Source organism: Podarcis filfolensis, assembly GCF_964270895.1.
Source record: "Podarcis filfolensis genome assembly, chromosome: 10".
Lineage (NCBI taxonomy): Eukaryota > Metazoa > Chordata > Lepidosauria > Squamata > Lacertidae > Podarcis > Podarcis filfolensis.
In genome coordinates, this window is record NC_139612.1 from 7,843,705 (window position 1) to 7,862,062 (window position 18,358).

An 18,358-nucleotide genomic window follows, 5' to 3' on the forward strand; every position below is an offset into this window, starting at 1 on the left:
ACACATTCCCTGCCCCCAGGGGTGGAGCCAGCCACCTGCAGGACGGGGCGAGCTGGGGCCGGACACTCCATGGGGCCTCCGAGGAGTCTGCCTGCCCCCTCCTACTCAGCTGCCCTACAACTGAGGGGGAGGTGGCGGGCGGACCGTTTGGGGCAGCGCGGAGGCTGCGGGCGCCCAAGTCACCGCATCACTCCCAGGAGAGACGCGTGGCTCGGGCACGCTTCAGGCCCCGCGGTGAGTGCCGCCCGCCTTTTGTCACCCCCCTCAATGGTGACACCTGGGGCAGCCCACCCCCACCGCACCCACCTTCCTCTGCCCCTGGTCTGCAGCCAGAAAAAAAAAGCAAATCCCTGTGTGTGCAGACAGAAGTGCTTTAGGTACACGCACATTAAGTTTTCCAGACCTCAGCCATGATCTAGTCAGTGTTGAGGCAACAGTCATTGAAAAACTCATCATGCTGACTGTGGACAACAGTCTCTGAACGTAACATATAAAAACAGAGCTTAAAACGTATAAAGGCAGCTCCAAAATATCTGAAACCGGTCTGCATCAATCAAATTCCCACCTCTAGAAAACTGAGAATGTCACCACCATACGTGTTTTCATTATTGCTGAATAAACCCAGCTTAAGAATTGTATTTTCCATATAGTCCATTACCGTTGTAAGAAATAAGGAAACGACCGTATTTTTCCGTGTATAAGACTAGGTTTTACCTTAAAAATAATGTCAGAAATTAGGGGATGTCATACACGGATACATCTCCCCCCATTTTCTTAAATCTGAGTCCCCCAAAATAGGAGACGTCTTATACATGTGGGCGTCTTATAGACTGAAAAATATGGTAATTTCCGATGCCATTTTTTTTTTTTAAGGAAAAAGCATTTCACATTAGCAAATAGAGCACCACTAAAAATGACCAAGTCAACTCACCAAGCTCATTGAGGCTCTGAGCAGCTTTTGTTATCTCTCTGCTTCCTCCCTGTAGCTGGCCTTGAAGTCTCTTGCTGACATACAAGATGCGCATTATTCTCCGCAGCAAGTCACAGGAAGCCTTGATAGGAAACACAGTTTAGGAATATATTCAATATGTTACATTATTATACAGTTGTTAAGTACCAGCTGTGGAAACACAGTACACATTTCTGGCCTGACAATAGGCGTGTATGATCACATTATGGTTCCGTTCATGGTTTGATATCATCTGGAATACACTATCATAAAAACACGCCACAGAGGGCTGTAACTACAAGCTGCTCTGCAGGGATGGAAGGGCATTTAGTCACAAATGCACAGTGAGGGAATTCTACAGATAAAGACTTCAATTCTGTTGTGTTAAAACCATGGAGAGTCTCGCTACAGACTTCAAAAAGAAGCAGGCAAAGGCTTAAAATGTGCAAGTCTCTCTTCAAAAAAACCCAACCCAAACCAATTCTAGGGAGCGGGATCTAATTCTGCATGCAAATTTTCACAAATCAGCACAACAAACACTTTATCCATCCTTTTATGCAGGAGCCTAAAGTATACATATATACAAACTTTAAAATGACAGTAATCAAATTTAAATTCAGTCTTGGTTTATTTCCTGAAACCAATTATTGTAAGTTCCTGGTTTAAAATGATATCTGAATGCAGTGCTAATAAAGTCCCTACTCAAAATCTCTCAAAACAAAATTTACTTATTTCTCCATCAAACATACTGAGTTATAGCCAACTTTCCGCAGGTTTATAAGAATAAACCAGGGGTATAAATGTGTGGCTTTTGACATCCAAGTTCATAAACATGACAAAACAGATCATAATTTTTACCTAAACTGGGAACTCAATGGCATGGACATTTATATCTGGTTTGGATGGAATGCTAAACCATAGTTTAGTTTTACTTTTGCTTCCCATCTCCTCCCCAGCACATCCAACTGCACCCCAAACCAGAAACTGTATTAAGTTTCAGCTAGGTTTATTCCAGGGACAGTCAACATGGCAGCTTCCAGACGTTATTAGATTATAACTCCCATTGTTCCTAATGCTGGTTGGGCCTGATGGGAAATGGAGTCCAGCAATATCTAGAGGGCCACAGGTTTCTCACAGTTCAAATGAAATTAGAACTAATTCAGGGATGGGGAACCCATGACTCTCCAGATGCCATTAGAATACAACAGCCATCATCCCTTAGCCAGCTGGCTGCGGCTGATGAGAGAAACAACATTTTTTTGGTTTAGCCTCCCCAAACCTGAATTAATGCAAGTTGCTTGGTGACCTAAAATGTGTAGAAAGAGAACCAAACATAAATCCACAACTGCTATTCTACGAAGATCTATTCTATGATATGTGAGTGACATGACCGCTGGTTAATGGAGTATCACAAAGACTAGGTCTAGTTTCAAAGAGTATATATTCCAATGGTTACTGCATCCAATTAGTACTATGCATGCTTGTTTGGTAAATGAACTAATCGGCGGAAAGCTATTTAAAGTAACCCTTTTTTGTGGGTGATTTAAGTCACAATTTAAACCAATTATTTATATCAATCCACTCTGCGTCACATAAAAATATGCAAATTGGGGAACATTTAATTCGGCAGCTGAGTTTCTGCACGCTACAAATATGTATAGGCTCAATGCAGCAGAGATATATGGAGAAAAAGTGTGAAGACACAAGGAAAGAGCCCTTCTCTCCTCCAAGGCCCCTTTATATTATTTATTATTTATTGAATTTATATACCGCCCCATCCCAGAGGTCTCAGGGTGGTTCACAGAACAAAATCAAAATATAAAACCACAAAATATAGAATCAAAATAAAAACAACAACCCAATAACACCCCCTTTATAAGCACATTGAGCCATTTGGGAATTGCCCTGAGATCTGCGGATGAAAGGCGGTATACAAATTTAATAAACAAACAAACAAACTACATCTCTTTTAACACTGTCCCAAATTGCCACAGAAGATGCAGGAATACTGCAATCATGTGGGCCGGGCTGATTACATGAGTGCTTCCTATAAAAATCAATATGCTTACTTCTGGCGCAATTGGCCCACCCTCATGGCTGCAGGATTCACACACCCTTCAGTTGTTTGAGACAGAACTATGGAGAAGAAGCACCCAGAGAGCTTGGTGTGGGAGTGTGCACAGGTGCTTAAATGCTCTACCGATGTTTAATAATAATAATAATAATAATAATAATAATAATAATAATATCTTTATTGTCATTGCCCCCTCTCGGGGACAACGAAATTACTTGACTGCTCCATAAAAACACTAATTAAACAATACAGTATAGTACAGCAAGGAAGATTAGATGACTTTCAAAGTCCAGGCTTCCCATTCAGGGCTGAGATCGCTCTGGAGAAGAAGCTGTTCTTAAGACGGCTCGTTCTTGTCTTCATCGTCCTGTATCTCCATCCCGACGGCAGGAGCTCGAAGAGACAGTGACCAGGATGCGATGGATCTTTTACTATGTCCAGTGCCTTCCTATGGCACCTTGTGGCATAAATCTGCTCTAAGGTGGAAAGTGGGCAGCCAACAATGCTCTCTGCTGCCTTAACAACTCTGCACAACCCCATCCTGTCCTGGGTAGTACAGCTTCCGTACCACACACATAAGCCATAAGTGAGCACGCTCTCAATGGCACAGTGATAGAAGGCAAGCAGCAGTTTCTGCGGAAGATGGTTTTTTAATGTGTATTTTCAGCTATCTGATACAGTGGATGCTTGGGTTGCACATTCGCAACCCTTAGCTTTCGCAACCCACGTCTGCGCACCCGCAGATTGCGATTCAGTGGTTCTGCGCATGCGCAAAGCGTGATTTAGCGGTTCTGCGCATGCGTGACCGCCAAAACCCATTTCAGTACTTCCAGGTTTTGGCGGTCCGTAACCCAAAAAAACGCAACCTGAAGCGGCTGTAACCCGAGGTATGACGAGATACGTCTGCAACTGGACCTACAGAGTGCTGGTGACAGCAAAACTCTGCTGGTTTCAGATTCTACATTAGATATTCCACGATATGCAGTATTTTTGTGCATTGAATTAAAGAACCCCAGCAGTCTTTAACAAACTACAGTGGTACCTCAGGTTACAGACGCTTCAGGTTACAGACTCCACTAACCCGGAAATAGTTCCTCGGGTTAAGAATTTTACCTCGGATGAGAACAGAAATTGTGCTCCAGTGGCGCGGCGGCAGCAGGAGGCCCCATTAGCTAATGTGATACCTCAGGTTAAGAACGGTTTCAGGTTAAGAACGGACCTCCAGAACAAATTAAGCTCGTAACCAGAGGTACCACTGTACAATTGTGGTCCTAAAACATTCAAAGGTGAACAACCTATTAGAACAAGTGATTAGAAATCTGATGCCTTGGTAGGATTTGTGGTCTAGACGAGGCAACTTTCGGTAAAGCACAAGTCTCATATGTTAAAAAAACAAAACCCTGAAATTACATCTGAGCTCTGTGCTTCATCTAAAGTTGCCTAGTGACAAATATTCCCTTCAATTTCATAACAGTTCTATATTATATAACATGCACTTCCGACATTTTGACTGTTAATGTAATCTGTTGAGAGCACTATCTATGCTGCTGGAAGATGGGGAAAAAAGAGGCATGTGCAGATTTTTTAATATATTTTCACACAACTCAAAATGTTATTTTAACTCATTACAGACAGCCTGGAATATGGTTAACTGACATAAGCTCTTAATCACTACACAGTTCGAGCACAGTAAAACGCCTGCAATTTCAGGGGAAAATACGTATTACAATTTTCAGGAGTTCTAGAAGTGCCAAAACATGTCAAAGAGTAGATCAAGCAAAACCTAAATGTTAGGGCAATTGTCTAGAGAAGAGATTTGGGGGCTGCTGCAGCTGAGTGGCTAAATTAAAACAGAGAGTGTGTTATGCTTGTTATACAAGCCGCGAATTATTCTGTTAAATCCAAATAAGAATATAGTCAAGCTTTGCTACCTCTGCACCACCAAAGAGCATCTGTCACTGTCAACTCAGCACAAGATCTATTGGGTTCAATGCTCAAGAGGCCTGTAATTATTATTATTTTTAAAGCGAACAGGAAACATTCTGCTCTATGAAGGTAACTATGGTTTTGTGCATGAGGTACAAAAAAGCCAACCTAGCAGTTCGAAAGCATGTCAAAGTGCAGTAGATAAATAGGTACCGTTCCGGCGGGAAGGTAAACGGCGTTTCCGTGCGCTGCTCTGGTTCGCCAGAAGTGGCTTAGTCATGCTGGCCACATGACCCGGAAGCTGTACGCCGGCTTCCTTGGCCAGTAAAGCGAGATGAGCGCCGCAACCCCAGAGTCGGCCACGACTGGACCTAATGGTCAGGGGTCCCTTTACCTTTACCTAGAGCTTTGGTTGAAATAGTCAGAACTGTGTCCACAAGTTGCGGTAAAAAAAACCAATTTGGTGAAAAGCATATGAAGCTGGGGAAAGCTTGAAAATTTGTTTTGAACTATCCAAGATTTGAAAAACAGCAGCAACTGAGGAATCCGTCCAAGTTCATTGCTGATTTGCCAATCAATTTTTAAAACATTTTGCCAAGTAAAGAAAAAAATAAGGACTGCTCCCGGCATGAGAAGGCAGCTCCCTAACCCTCGTCAAAGGATGCTACCAGGAAGACACAAGAGGAGATAACCCCATATAAATTACCTCAGCTGAAATGAGCAATTACAGATATGGAAGAAAGTTTGTGCCAAGCACAAATCTGCTTTGTGAGAACTTATTTTTCCTTTCCACAAGGATTTATAAAGTGCACGTATTCGGTGGTTTCAATTATTTATTCTGGGAGTGTTGTCTTTGGAGTCCCGTCCCCCCCCACTTCCAACCAGTAACCATAGCAACACTCAGTCAGAAGAAAAACTACAGAGTTCTCTCTGGCCACCATTAAATCTTGTTCATATATCGGCTCGATTGTTGCAAAGTTGCAAAGAAGCACTGACTGAAATGTTTCTGAACAACGCATCTACTGTTCTCAGCATTGCTGCATTCCTGTCTACAAGAAGAAAACCGTCCTTTTGACAGAATCAGTAGATAGTTCTTTGAACTGCTTTCCCCCTCTCCAATCAAAAGAAATGTTATTCCTGGAGAGTAAGGGATTAAAGATGATTGTAAACTTACCTGAAGCCTTGCTAACTGTGCCGTACGGGACACGATTTTGTTGTAAGGATCGATTATTTTGGCTCTGATTCTGATGAAAAACGAAATATGTTTTAGAAACCACGGGAGTGCAGAAGGACTCAAAACTACTAAATCATTGTTATAGGGATGGCATACCTGTCAACAGTACTTTGCAATGCACTGATTCTGGTCTGCATCATTTGAAGAACACCTAAATAAGAGAGCAAAAGCAGTATTTCAAAAGCACGCAGCTGACAGAGAGAATGCACCTTTTCCCAGTAAAACACCACATTTTAAAACCAAGCGAGGAACTCAAAATGGTAGTAGAAACTTTGATCTTTAATCCTTCCTATACCGTTTTTCAGCGTACAAAGTGCTTTATTATTGCAATAAGTAGGAGCGATTTGAAGATGGCTTAGAAACGGCGTTACTAAGGGCAGAATTCAGCGGACATATTGCTCACCGAGGCAAGATAGTCTGAGTACACAGCACCAATTCTGGCCCAACTAAACTGGTTACCAATTAGTTTCTGCGTACAATTCAAAGAGTTGGCTTTGACCCTAATACTTCAAGGACCCCTCTCTCCGTATGAACCAACCCAGACCCTGTGTTATTCATCTCTGAGGGAGGTGCACTACTTGGGCACCAGGTAAAAACATTACTATTCACCCAGACCTTTGGATTTCAATTTTCTATTTATAATTTAGTGGGGTGAGGTAGAGCTGGATCTGTGTTCTATTTCTATTACTTGTATATTTTTAAGTTGTTTTATCCTTCTTTTACCCTTGCTTTTAATGTTCATTTTTGTAAGTCTCTCTGAGGTTCGTCTTTGGGGGGGGGGGGAGGAAGCAACGAATGAAAACAATAAATAAAATAAAACGTATTGTTCTTAACACATTTACAGCCTCATCCTAACCATTTATACACAAGTGCAAGTACCACTCAATGGGATGGACTTTCTGCCAAGTACATTAAGGACTGTAGCCTTAATAACAGCAATGGCAGCAACGACAATATTTCTTATTTATACCCCACCCATCTGGCTGGGTTGCCCCAGCCACTCTGGGTGGCTTCCAACACATATAAAAATAATAATAAAACATCAAATATTAATAGCAACTATCTGATCCAATATAAAAGTCACAATCACTTTAAAATAAACATATCAAATGAAGCAATATTCAATAATCCATTAGAATCCAATAGTAAACAGTAAAATTAAACATCAGCAAAAAATAAACAGTTTACACCTGTCAGTTACAATAAAGAATTACTAATCTATAATCAATAAAAACAACAGCAAATCACAATGCACAAAACACCACAAAACCATGAAAAATATATATATATATATATATATATATATATATATATATATATATATATCCCTGTACTCCAGCTGCTTCTGCTGTTTCTAAAGTCATGGTCTGGGAAAAGCTCCCAGGGCTGGAGGGTGAAGCAAGGCAGATGGAAAAAGCCATTGCCTGATGACCAACAGAAGGTCTCTCACCCTTAATCACTCAAACTACTATTGCGAAGGAGGTCAAGCAAACAAATGACAAGTCACCAAACACTACCCAGTGAGCTTTGTGGCCAAGTCTGAATTTGAATCCAGGACTCTCATATATCATCTCTAAAACAAGCCTAGCAATTACTCTAGTAATCCAAGCTGAAACTTGGCAGGCTGAAATCTGAGGCCGGTTACTCGAAAGTGCCAAGTTCTCTTGACATCTCTATAGCTACTAATAGTATTGTGCTACATTTAGAATCTGTTTAGAATCCATTATTGCCTAGAATTCATTACTTCCTAGAAAATCAATCAAGGCTATTACACAATAAGTACTAAGAGAAAATCTGAGAACTGATTAAAGACGTACAGAGCACACTGAACTCCCTACCAGCACGACTCAATATATTTGTATTCAACATCAGTAAGAATATTTTTTCACACCAGAAATCCCAGAATTTTTGAGAAGATGACATTGCTAATATGCCAGAAAATCAACTGTTTTTTTTAACCTTACCAGCTGATTCTCTCCCCCCCCTTTTTTTTTAAACTTGGGAAGTTCTACTGAATTCAGTATAAGTAGTTTTAGGATTACAGCCTAGCAGAGCAATCCTTTTCATATTTAGGGCACTTATGTTATCAAAGGGGGCATCACAATTTTCTCCCAAATAGAACAGCCAAATTTCGGCATATCTGAAGCAGTGCTGATCTTTTGTTGTAAAAGTACATGCTGCAACTCAGAACGTTACATTATCAGTTCAATCTCATGTAGGAGTCCAGTTCTATATATGTAACTCTGTAGGCTCAGCATGCCAGGGTGTCTCAACAAGAATTTGTCATCCCACACATTTGTCAAGGCTTAGTCATCTATACATCAAGGAGTTAGGATTCAGATAAAATATTATGCATTATTTCATTAGACAGGGGGCATAATCAAATTAGGGTTGCTCTCTGCTCATAATCTCAGAATCTTCAAGGAGTGTTCAGGCTTCAAGAGCTGTGTCCATAAAAAGTATGAAAGTTTTAATTATTATTTTTTAAGCTACCTTCTCCCCCAAGGAGCATGAGGAACAAACAACACATGACCCAACATCCTTCTATCCACACATCAATATTTCTTTCTTGAGGTCAAACACCGGACAGTATCCACACTGTATGGCAGATTCTTTATTTAACACTTCAAGACTGCCTAGGGCCCCACTGAACCATTTAAAATGCTGTAATAAACATCTTACATCCAGCATGAGCCCTACTCATTGAAAAGCACTGAAAACAAGGAACTAGATATAATCCAAAAGATTAAAAAGCAGATTGGAGACATTGAAACAACTGGTTTCTCTTTTTTTGCTTGTTTTTTTCATTTTCATTTTGCAAACTGAAATGAAATTCCATTTAAAAACCATCACGGATGGAGCTAGTTTCTTTCAGGAGAGAATTCAAAAAGCAGGACACTGCCACAAAGGCGGTCCTATCTCAAATTCCCTCCAGGAAAACCTCTTCTGGTGACGGAAGCAAGGACCTGGTACAAGGTCCCTCAGCAAACTGGCATTTGACCACAGATCTCCCTCCTCTATGCCCAAAACCACACAATTTGCCCATATTTTCTTGTGTGGCTGAGGAATCATTTCCAGAAATATTGAAGCCGTGTTTTTTTTCAATGGGCTTATTTTTAAAAAAGTGGGGGGGGGGGGAAGGAATGCAATACTGTAAAGTTCTTTTCAGCACTTTTTACAGATTGAAAATCACTTTCTTGTTTTAGGAACATAAAAGGCACCATGTATAACCAGAGGCGCCCCCCTCCAACTCCTCAATGCTGCCCTCCCCTTTCACCACCGAAATGCCCTGGCTTTCGGCAAACTCAGCAGGAGTCAGGGAGTTCCGCAAAGCAACACCGCTTGGCTTCTCCGCCCGGGGAGAAGGGGGTGTTCTAGCGGCAGCAAAAGCAGCGAGGCAGCTGGAGAGCCACCTCTTGTCCTTCTACTGCCTGAGGCAGGTACTTCCCCCTCTTCATAGGTGAGCCAGTTCCCTGTAAAACTTGGGTCTGCCACAAAATTATCACGTCTGGTATATTAAAAGTAGCTTATTCAGACTATAGGGATGCGGGTGGTGCTGTGGGTTAAACCACAGAGCTCAGGGCTTGCCGATCAGAAGGTCGCGGTTCGAATCCCCGCGACGGGGTGAGCTCCCATTGCTCGGTCCCAGCTCCTGCCAACCTAGCAGTTCAAAAGCACGTCAAAGTGCAAGTAGAAAAATAGGTACCGCTCCGGCGGGAAGGTAAACAGCGTTTCCGTGCACTGCTCTGGTTCGCCAGAAGCGGCTTAGTCATGCTGGCCACATGACCCGGATGCTGTATGATGACTCACTCGGCCAGTAAAGCGAGATGAGCGTCGCAACCCCAGAGTCGGTCACGACTGGACCTAACGGTCAGGGGTCTCTTTACCTTTATTCAGACTATAACAGCAAACTGAAAATTTAGTTTTTGTTATAAATGGTGCTATACTATAAATAACCTGGCATCTCTTGGGTTTTTTCCAGTTAATGGGAGGGGAGCAGGCAAAAAAAAATAAAAACAGAAACAATCAACGTTATAGTAAAACATATTATCATTTATTCCCCCACAGCGTCAAGCAAACATAAAGCACTCGTTTCCATAAATACATGAGAAACAAAAGAGAGGGGGGATAAGAAAACTCAGTGAATGCTACATGACATTTAATCAGTCGCTTTCTCTAAGTTATCCCTGTCCGTTTCTGTTTCTGATTCTTCATAAAGAAGCAAATCTTTTTCACAGATCTGCAATCCGGTGTACTACCATAAATATCAGCGCCTGCTAAAGCGCACTTTTAAAAACTTGCATAGGGAAATCAACATTAAAGTGTTCACATAATAATGCCCAGCAAATGGAAGTGCTGTTTACACGCAAGTAATGGCACAGTGAAATCCTACTCCAAATAAGTCTCACTGAGTTCAATGGGCCTCACTCCCAGACAGGTGGATCTAGGTTTGCAGCTTCAGTGAATTCAGTGACTCAAATGAACTGCAAATGTGAGTAACTGAAATAAAAGGAGATGTAGTACAATATTTTTTCCCAAATGGTAAAATATTAACGTGTGTGTGTGTGTGTGTGTGTGTGTGTGTGTGTAGATTCAGGTGGGTAGCCGTGTTAGTCTAATGTAGTCGTAATAAATACATTTTTTTTAAAAAAAATCTTTTTAAAAAAACTTTCTTTAAAAAAAATATTTTAAAAAATCAATTTCTTTTTAAAAAATTTATTTAAAAATCAAATTTCTTTTTAAAAAATCACTTAAAAAGATCCTTCTAAAAAAATAAAAAAGTTGTCCAGTAGCACCTTAGAGACCAACTAAGTTTGTTCTAGGTATATGCTTTTGTGTGCATGCACACTTCTTCAGATACTTCTTCTATTTCAGAGTTATTTAAGGGAGTTTTAATAAATTTGAATTGTTTTATTAAAAAAGATTTTTTAGAGAAAGTTTTTTTAATAGAATTTTTTTAAAATCTGTGTGTGTGTGTGCGTGTGTGTATTTGTAGTGTTTTATTTAGTCCATTTATTCTATTTCTTTACTCCATTAATTCTTTCAATTGAAAAGCTGCTTAATTAGCCAAATCTGCAGTTCATTCAGGTTCTCAATGGTTTTCGATGTAAACAACACTTCTATTTAGCCAGAAGTGACTAGTAGAAAGCATTATATGAACAGCTCCACCTGCTGACGAGTTAAGGAAGTATACTTTAACCTGACAAAAGGAAACCGACAGTATGTTAACTAGTAACAAAACGATGGAATTAAAACTCCAACAGTTTGAAAAAAAATTTCCCTAAATCCACTACACTATGATTTCAGGCCTTTCAAGGTTTTTCAGTTTTGTGATTTTTTAAAAACAAAGGGATTATAAGCATTATAACAAAGGGATATTGATTTAACTCAACTATTGTTCAACTAAGTTCTGCTCATTACTTACGTTCTGTGTCAGAGTTCAGTGTTTAAACATTCCCAGCCTTTTAGTATTATTTTTATTAATCAAATTTGTTTACTGCCCTGCATCCGAAGATCCCAGGGCGGTTCACAATAGAAAAATACTATATATACATACACACACACACACACACACACACACACACATATTAATTTCAGACTCTGGATTAAAACATTAAGGATAAATGGAAGAAAAAACCCTTTTCAAAAATGTTTTATCTTTGGTATTATATCCACATTAAGATCCTAAAAATGTAGAGCTGTTAATTCCAATGATTAATGATATAATCAACTTAAATTGAGTTTTAAGTGCACTTGACAGATATGTAAACTATATAAATTATTATTAATTTAAACGATATCGTAGGCTGATTTACTTGTACTTCTAAGCTACATTAAGAACACAATTAGGAAAAACTAGCAAGAGCTACCTAGAAAAATATTAAACACTTAGATAGTAATCAGAAAGTACTGGAAACAACATAAACTCACTGGAAGAGTGGCAAAGGAAGTTTTGGTATAGCGTGCTAATAAATAAGCTCATATATTATAAGGGACTTTGAGAAGTTATGAAACCTGATCATCATTTCTGGAAAATTGGCATAGCTTTGAGATTCATTAGAACAGAAGCAAACTACATAATTTTGGTTCCTCTTCCAAGGCCCCACCCCTATGCAAATGGCAAAGAAACCCACTCCTAGGATAAGAGATTCTTTGTAAATATTATAAAGTTAATAAACCATGCTTACCTTCCAGAGATTCGATGCCAGTTGCTTGTGCTAGCAAGTCCTCATGCCTTGCAACTACCTATAAAATAAGACTGTCAACTATTATCAGAAGAATAATACAAAACAAATATGCTGTCTCAGAAATGCTAGTTCAAACTGCCCTTCAGTTTGCTGAATTTGTCGCATGGTTGTCTGAATCCTGGCCTTTCTAATTTGCATTTCTAATGCAAGTAGCATGACATAAAATTTTAGGGCAGCGCTGATAATATTTCACCCATTATATAGCGACAGAGCACTAAACCACTAGCATTAAACATACAAGCAGCACCGAGGCTCAGACGTAAACACAATCGCAAAGAAGGAGATCTGAAACTTCCATTTCCAGTTTTATACTAACCAGAGTTTATTGTTACATACAAACCAAGAGATTTCTTTTTAAACAAGTGAGGCTTATAAACCATGGTTTGACCCTGGCTTGTTTGAACAAATCATCATATAATACACAGTTTACCTGCAAAATTGCCTTACCCCATATAAGGCCACTCGGCAGCTCTAATCTATTACAGCTGTCACGTATCATTTGTTCCAAATTTGTAAGAAATTGAGCTTTTAGGGTGGCAGCACCCACACTCTGAAACTTTCTGCCTATGAACATCAGGCCTTCACTGTGCCTTTGGGTGCCTGCTAAAAACATTTCTGTTTAGGCAAGCCTGTTTAAACATATGTTTTAATCTGGCTTTTAGCTTATTGTTGTTTTCAATTATTTCTGAAGATAGTTTGTAACTGGTTTTTAAACTAATAATGTAACTGGTTGTCATGTTTTATTCTTTTCTGTAAAATGCTTTGAGGTTTGCCTTTCAGTTTTGTGGAATGAATAAATAATATAAGCAGAGTTCCCTCACGCCAATTTAGATATAGCAAGAAATTCTGATTAAAAATGTAAAACCGAAGCAGATGCACCCAATCCCCTTGCCATGACCGAGGCGCAGGAGGAGGAGGAAAGCGCCCAAATTCATGGCCGGCTGCTACTAGTGCACGTACTACTAGTGTACGGTTTGATATTGCATGTGAAAAGCATCATAAGAGTAACTGGGCTTCCATAATAATAATAATAATAATTTATTATTTATACCCCGCCCATCTGGCTGAGTTTCCCCAGCCACTCTGGGCGGCTCCCAATCAAGTATTAAAAACAATACAGCATTAAATTCCCTGAACAGGGCTGCCTTCAGATGTCTTCTGAATGTCAGGTAGTTGTTTATCTCTTTGACATCTGATGGGAGGGCGTTCCACAGGGCGGGTGCCACTACCGAGAAGGCCCTCTGCCTGGTTCCCTGTAGCCTCACTTCTTGCAATGAGGGAACTGCCAGAAGGCCCTCGGCGCTGGATCTCAGTGTCCGGGCTGAACGATGGGGGTGGAGACGCTCCTTCCAATGAAGCCCCACCTTACAAAGTATCCAAACTCCACAGAAAGGCAAACCAACTTGGTTTGCGGCACACAAAGGATCACTGCCTGCCTTTTCCGTAATAACTATTTAAAGGACATATGTTAGAGCTGGCAGGAAATCAATATTGCACCGCACTGCTTACTGGCAGCTTCCATTCTAAACCAGAAGCACTCAACCTTGGCTAGACTCAGAGTAAATATATTCAGTTATGAGAAATGCACCTGCACATTGGTTAAAGGATAACCTCTGGCAGTTGTTATAAACTGATTGAAAACCGACATTTTATATCAAAATCAAAGAGTGATTATTGCCTACTATAAGTTTCTAGTCACCAGCAACAAACTGTTAACCCAAAAATTTAACCTAAGCGATTCAATTTCTGTTAGTTGTGTGATTTGTGCTTATATTGTATTGTGATGGCTATTGGCTATAAACAATAAAAATCTATTGATTGACTGGTTGATTAATTAAGTGTGAATACCAAAGTGAAGTTCAGTTCTCCCATTCAATACAGAATTTCCTCAACAGAATCTACTCATGTTTACTTGTTAAGATGCTGGCAAATATTTTAACAAGGATAACCATATTTTACCTATAAAGGTAATTCTAACTAATCCTGAACTCTCCTCTCTTCTCAGTTCAAACAATAGCCACAATTAAATCACATCTTCTACCATCACAAAGCACAGCTCTTACATCAGGACTTGGGCATTCTGTTAACAACATTCCAAGAATTCATTTACATGTAAGAGGACAAACCACATTCTTATAAAAAGAATACTAATAAGCAAATACAGTTGGTGTTGTGCGTTGCATGCTGGGTCATAAGAAGAAATTCTGTTTTCCAGCACTGGCACTGGCTCCCCGCTCTGTGCTCAAGGAAGATCCCAGAAAGGCTCAGGAGTTTATGTAGCAAGTACAAATATAACTGCATATCTTGGAAATGTTTTGTGTGCCCAATAAAGTTAAGTGAGCTCTCAAGCCTCTCTTTAAGGCTGAATGAATCACTTGGATCATCCCAATGTATATAAGGCAAACCAATTATCACTATTCACATTGTATGGTTGGGCATCTTACATTCACAGCTGAACTTTGCATTTATTTTTCCACCACCAACACACAAACGTGTATAGATATACATTACTATACACTTACAATAGTTACAGCCCATTTTGGGGAGCTTACACACTGACAATTATCATAATAACACTGGCTATGAGACAACCACATTAATGTTGCCTGTGCATGTTTATTTGCATACTTTCTGTAGGAGGCAAAATTTAACCATCACTTTTCCATATATACATTCACTGACAGAAAGCCTCTTCAATTAGTTACCGTATTTTTCGCTCTATAACACGCACCTGACCATAACACGCACGTAATTTTTAGAGGAGGAAAACAAGAAAAAAATATTCTAAACGAAACAGTGGATGTATGATTTTTGTGGTTCATGCTGTGGCCACAGACACGTGACCTGACGGTGAGTTTGGGGTAGCCCAATGCAAAAATCCTGAGAATCCATGTGGATCCATGCTTTGTAACCATGTTTTTGCGCCATTGCGGCCCCATGAAACAGTGGGTGCGTGTGTGTTTTTTGGTGCTGGCTGCAGCCATGGACATGCTATGTGATCTGATGGTGAATTTGGGGTGACCCAGTGCAAAAAATCCTGAGGATCCATGTGGATCCGTGCTTTGTAACCACGTTTTAAGTGGGGAGGGAAGGAAAAGCACTCAAGGGACAAGGAACACGCGTGGGGTGGGTGGAGAAGGAGCTTTTCGGCGAGCTAAGTGGGGAGGAGGGAGGGAAAGAGCACTGTTGCTTTAAAGGTATACATAAGGTATTTGCCCTGTGCCTGGGGTTTTTTTCCATTTAACAGTTTGCCGCCTCTTCCTTCCGCTCCTTGTTTTGAGGCAGAATAGATTTGAGCAAGTGAGGAGGACTTGGATTGCAGGGGATTCGCCATTAGCTGTGTAAAAGCGCTCCTGCTTGCAGCCTTCTACTTTGTTTGTACACGTGGCTACTGGTATCAGGTTCAGTTTGAGAGATAAGCAGCCACCAGCAGCAATAGAATGGAGCACAAAAAAGCGGTAAGGGCACTAGGACCCAGACAATGCTCAAATCTATCCTGCCTGAAAACAAGCTGCAGAAGTAAAAAAGCACACTCCAGCTCCCGTCCCCAGCGGATCAGCTGAGGGGGGGGGGGATTTGCATAGTTTTCCCCTCTCCCTCATCCCTTGCCTTCCCCAGCCTTTTTTTTTTACTTCCTGGTTTTCACTGCGTTCGTGGCTCAGAGCTCGAGGTTGGGGTTTTTTTTGCTGCTGGTTGCTTAATCTTTTCCCTTCCCAATCCAACCCCTCCTGTGCCCTGCCGTCCCTCTGCAGCCTCATTGCTCCGTTTAGAGCAAACGTTGCTCCGTTTAGAGAGAGACCTTTGCTAGCTGAGGCTGCAGCAGCTGTTGCTGACTACGCAACGCTTTTAAAAGCGCCTGCTGGCGTTTAACCGCCTGCCTCCTTCCGGCTCGCTATGGCTCCTGTCTGTCCCTCCTCCCGTGTAAGCGGCTGCTTCCCGCTTTGCTGCCATGGCTCTCCTTCACTCCCTCCTCCCCGGCTCCTCCGTAGGTTGCTTTAAAGCAAGCAAAGCGAGAGCCGCACAAAGCGGGACAGACGCTTTGCTTGACTGACGGCAGCCAGGGCTCCAGTCCAGTGCATTCGCTCCATAACACGCACAGGCATTTCCCCTTACTTTCTAGGAGCAAAAAAGTGCGTGTTATAGAGCGAAAAATACGGTAAGTATGACATTCCTTGTTGGGCAGGTCTAAAAGCTGTAGAGTCGAACAAACAATTCAATGCCGTTTCAGAATCTCAGCTGCCTATATATACAGATTTGGGTGATACGCGTGGCACTTACTTGCAAGTGCAGCTCTTTATCCAGCTGACTAATCCCTTGAGCAAGTTTCGCTAACTGTTCAGCTATCACAGCTTGATGAATCGATTGCGAGGTGTACGCCTTCACATCAAAATCTTCCTTCAAGAAGTCCGCATAGCATTCTGAAAGAGACGCAAGAGGAGAGAGAGGGCAAGAAGATGATCAGAATTCCCCTTCGGATCTTGAAGTATGGGTCCCCCCAACAAAATTTAAAATTTGGCTTTGTAATTCGGAATTTATGTGACGTGATTTAATCTGATGTGATTGGCCAGTTAATAAAAATTATTTTTTAAAAAAAAGAGAGGGGGGGAGGCTTGGCATCTTCTTTTCCTCACATAGATAGTCCATGCTCTTTTTTATTATCATTTCGCTCTTGAGCAGGCGGAAACCTCCACCGAAGAAGAAAAAAACAATAATAATCAAGTAGTTCCCGGTGGGGTCCTTCCTGCCCAGTCCATCAGCTGCACTCTGTTAACTTTTTGCAAAGTTGCCAGAAACTCAGATCCCCACCTAAAAACTGAGCCCTCAGTAAAATACCCTGAAGACCCTGACCCCTGATTTGTCCAGAGTCAAGGGCTGCTTTTCTCGGTGGCATCCATTCCGGGTGGGAAAGGAGGCAAAGCTCGGAGAGAGCAGCGCCAGGGACCGGGCGCAGAGCCGCGCAACGCAATCCTAAAGCGCGCGCAGCAGGAAGTTCTCCCCACCGAACCCCACGCGAGGCCAACGGGGGTCTCACTCCCCCCCCCGGCCGCCTCCTCCTTCCTCCTCTCGCCCAACTTGCCCCCTCACCGTCTCCTAGCAACTCCCCGGCCGCCGGGTCCGGGGCTTCAGCCGCCGCCACCTCAGCGGCGCCTCTCTTCCCTTCCATGCTGGCACAGGTGGGTGAGCGTCTCCGCCGTGACGCACTCAAGCCGCGACGGCCGCCCCGTCCTTCGGCCGCCCTCAGGGGGCAACCCTAGAGATAGGAAAGGGGTAGAGGCGGAACAAAGCCTTTCTTCTCCGGGCATCTCTCGCACGGCCTCTTTCCCCCTTCCGCCACAGGTGGGCGAGTGGGAAGAGCAAAGAGGTGCCGGGAGCAGCGGGGGAGTCTCTGCATCGGGCTTTCCCGGCCTGTAATCGAACGCTTCAGTCTCCAATGCGAACTGTATGGGATTGTCAACATAGAGGTGCTAAAGTATAGAGCGATGCCACCCTCAGGCGCGCGGAGTTTGAGGGCTCATGCCGGCCTGATTTCAGTTATAGCCGTTATGGGTCATCCCTAAAGATCACCAGTGTTGAAGCAATGATTCTTCAACATCAACTTCGTTGGACTGGTCATGCTGAGCGGATGCCTGATGATCGTCTTCCAAAGCAACTACTCTATTCCAAACTTAAAAAGGGAAAGCCTGGTGGTCAACAAAAGAGGTTTAAAGACTGTCTCAAGGCAAATCTTTAAAAATGTAGTATAAAGGTAAAGGGACCCCTGACCATTAGGTCCAGGCGTGGCCGACTCTGGGGTTGCGGTGCTCATCTTGCTTTGTTGCCGGGGGAGCTGGCGTACAGCTTCCGGGTCATGTGGCCAGCAGGACTAAGCCACTTCTGGTGAACCAGAGCAGCGCACGGAAACGCTGTTTATCTTCCCGCCACAGCGG

At 42.0% G+C, this 18,358-nt stretch overlaps 1 protein-coding gene across 3 annotated transcripts in view; it reads right to left on the minus strand.

The window, feature by feature from the left end:
• Nucleotides 1-17,868, minus strand: part of COG5 (component of oligomeric golgi complex 5) — a 170,264-nt gene extending 152,396 nt beyond the window's left edge. For all 3 annotated transcript variants that reach the window (XM_083575078.1, XM_083575079.1, XM_083575077.1), the window contains exons 1-6: nucleotides 17,517-17,868; nucleotides 16,710-16,849; nucleotides 12,372-12,429; nucleotides 6,280-6,334; nucleotides 6,124-6,193; nucleotides 932-1,052 (exon numbers count right to left, since the gene is read on the minus strand). In XM_083575078.1, the coding sequence (XP_083431204.1) occupies nucleotides 932-1,052; nucleotides 6,124-6,193; nucleotides 6,280-6,334; nucleotides 12,372-12,429; nucleotides 16,710-16,849; nucleotides 17,517-17,595 (523 nt within the window). In that variant the 5' untranslated portion in view covers nucleotides 17,596-17,868. The remainder of the gene's footprint in view (nucleotides 1-931; nucleotides 1,053-6,123; nucleotides 6,194-6,279; nucleotides 6,335-12,371; nucleotides 12,430-16,709; nucleotides 16,850-17,516) is intronic.
• Nucleotides 17,869-18,358: the final 490 nt, after the last annotated feature.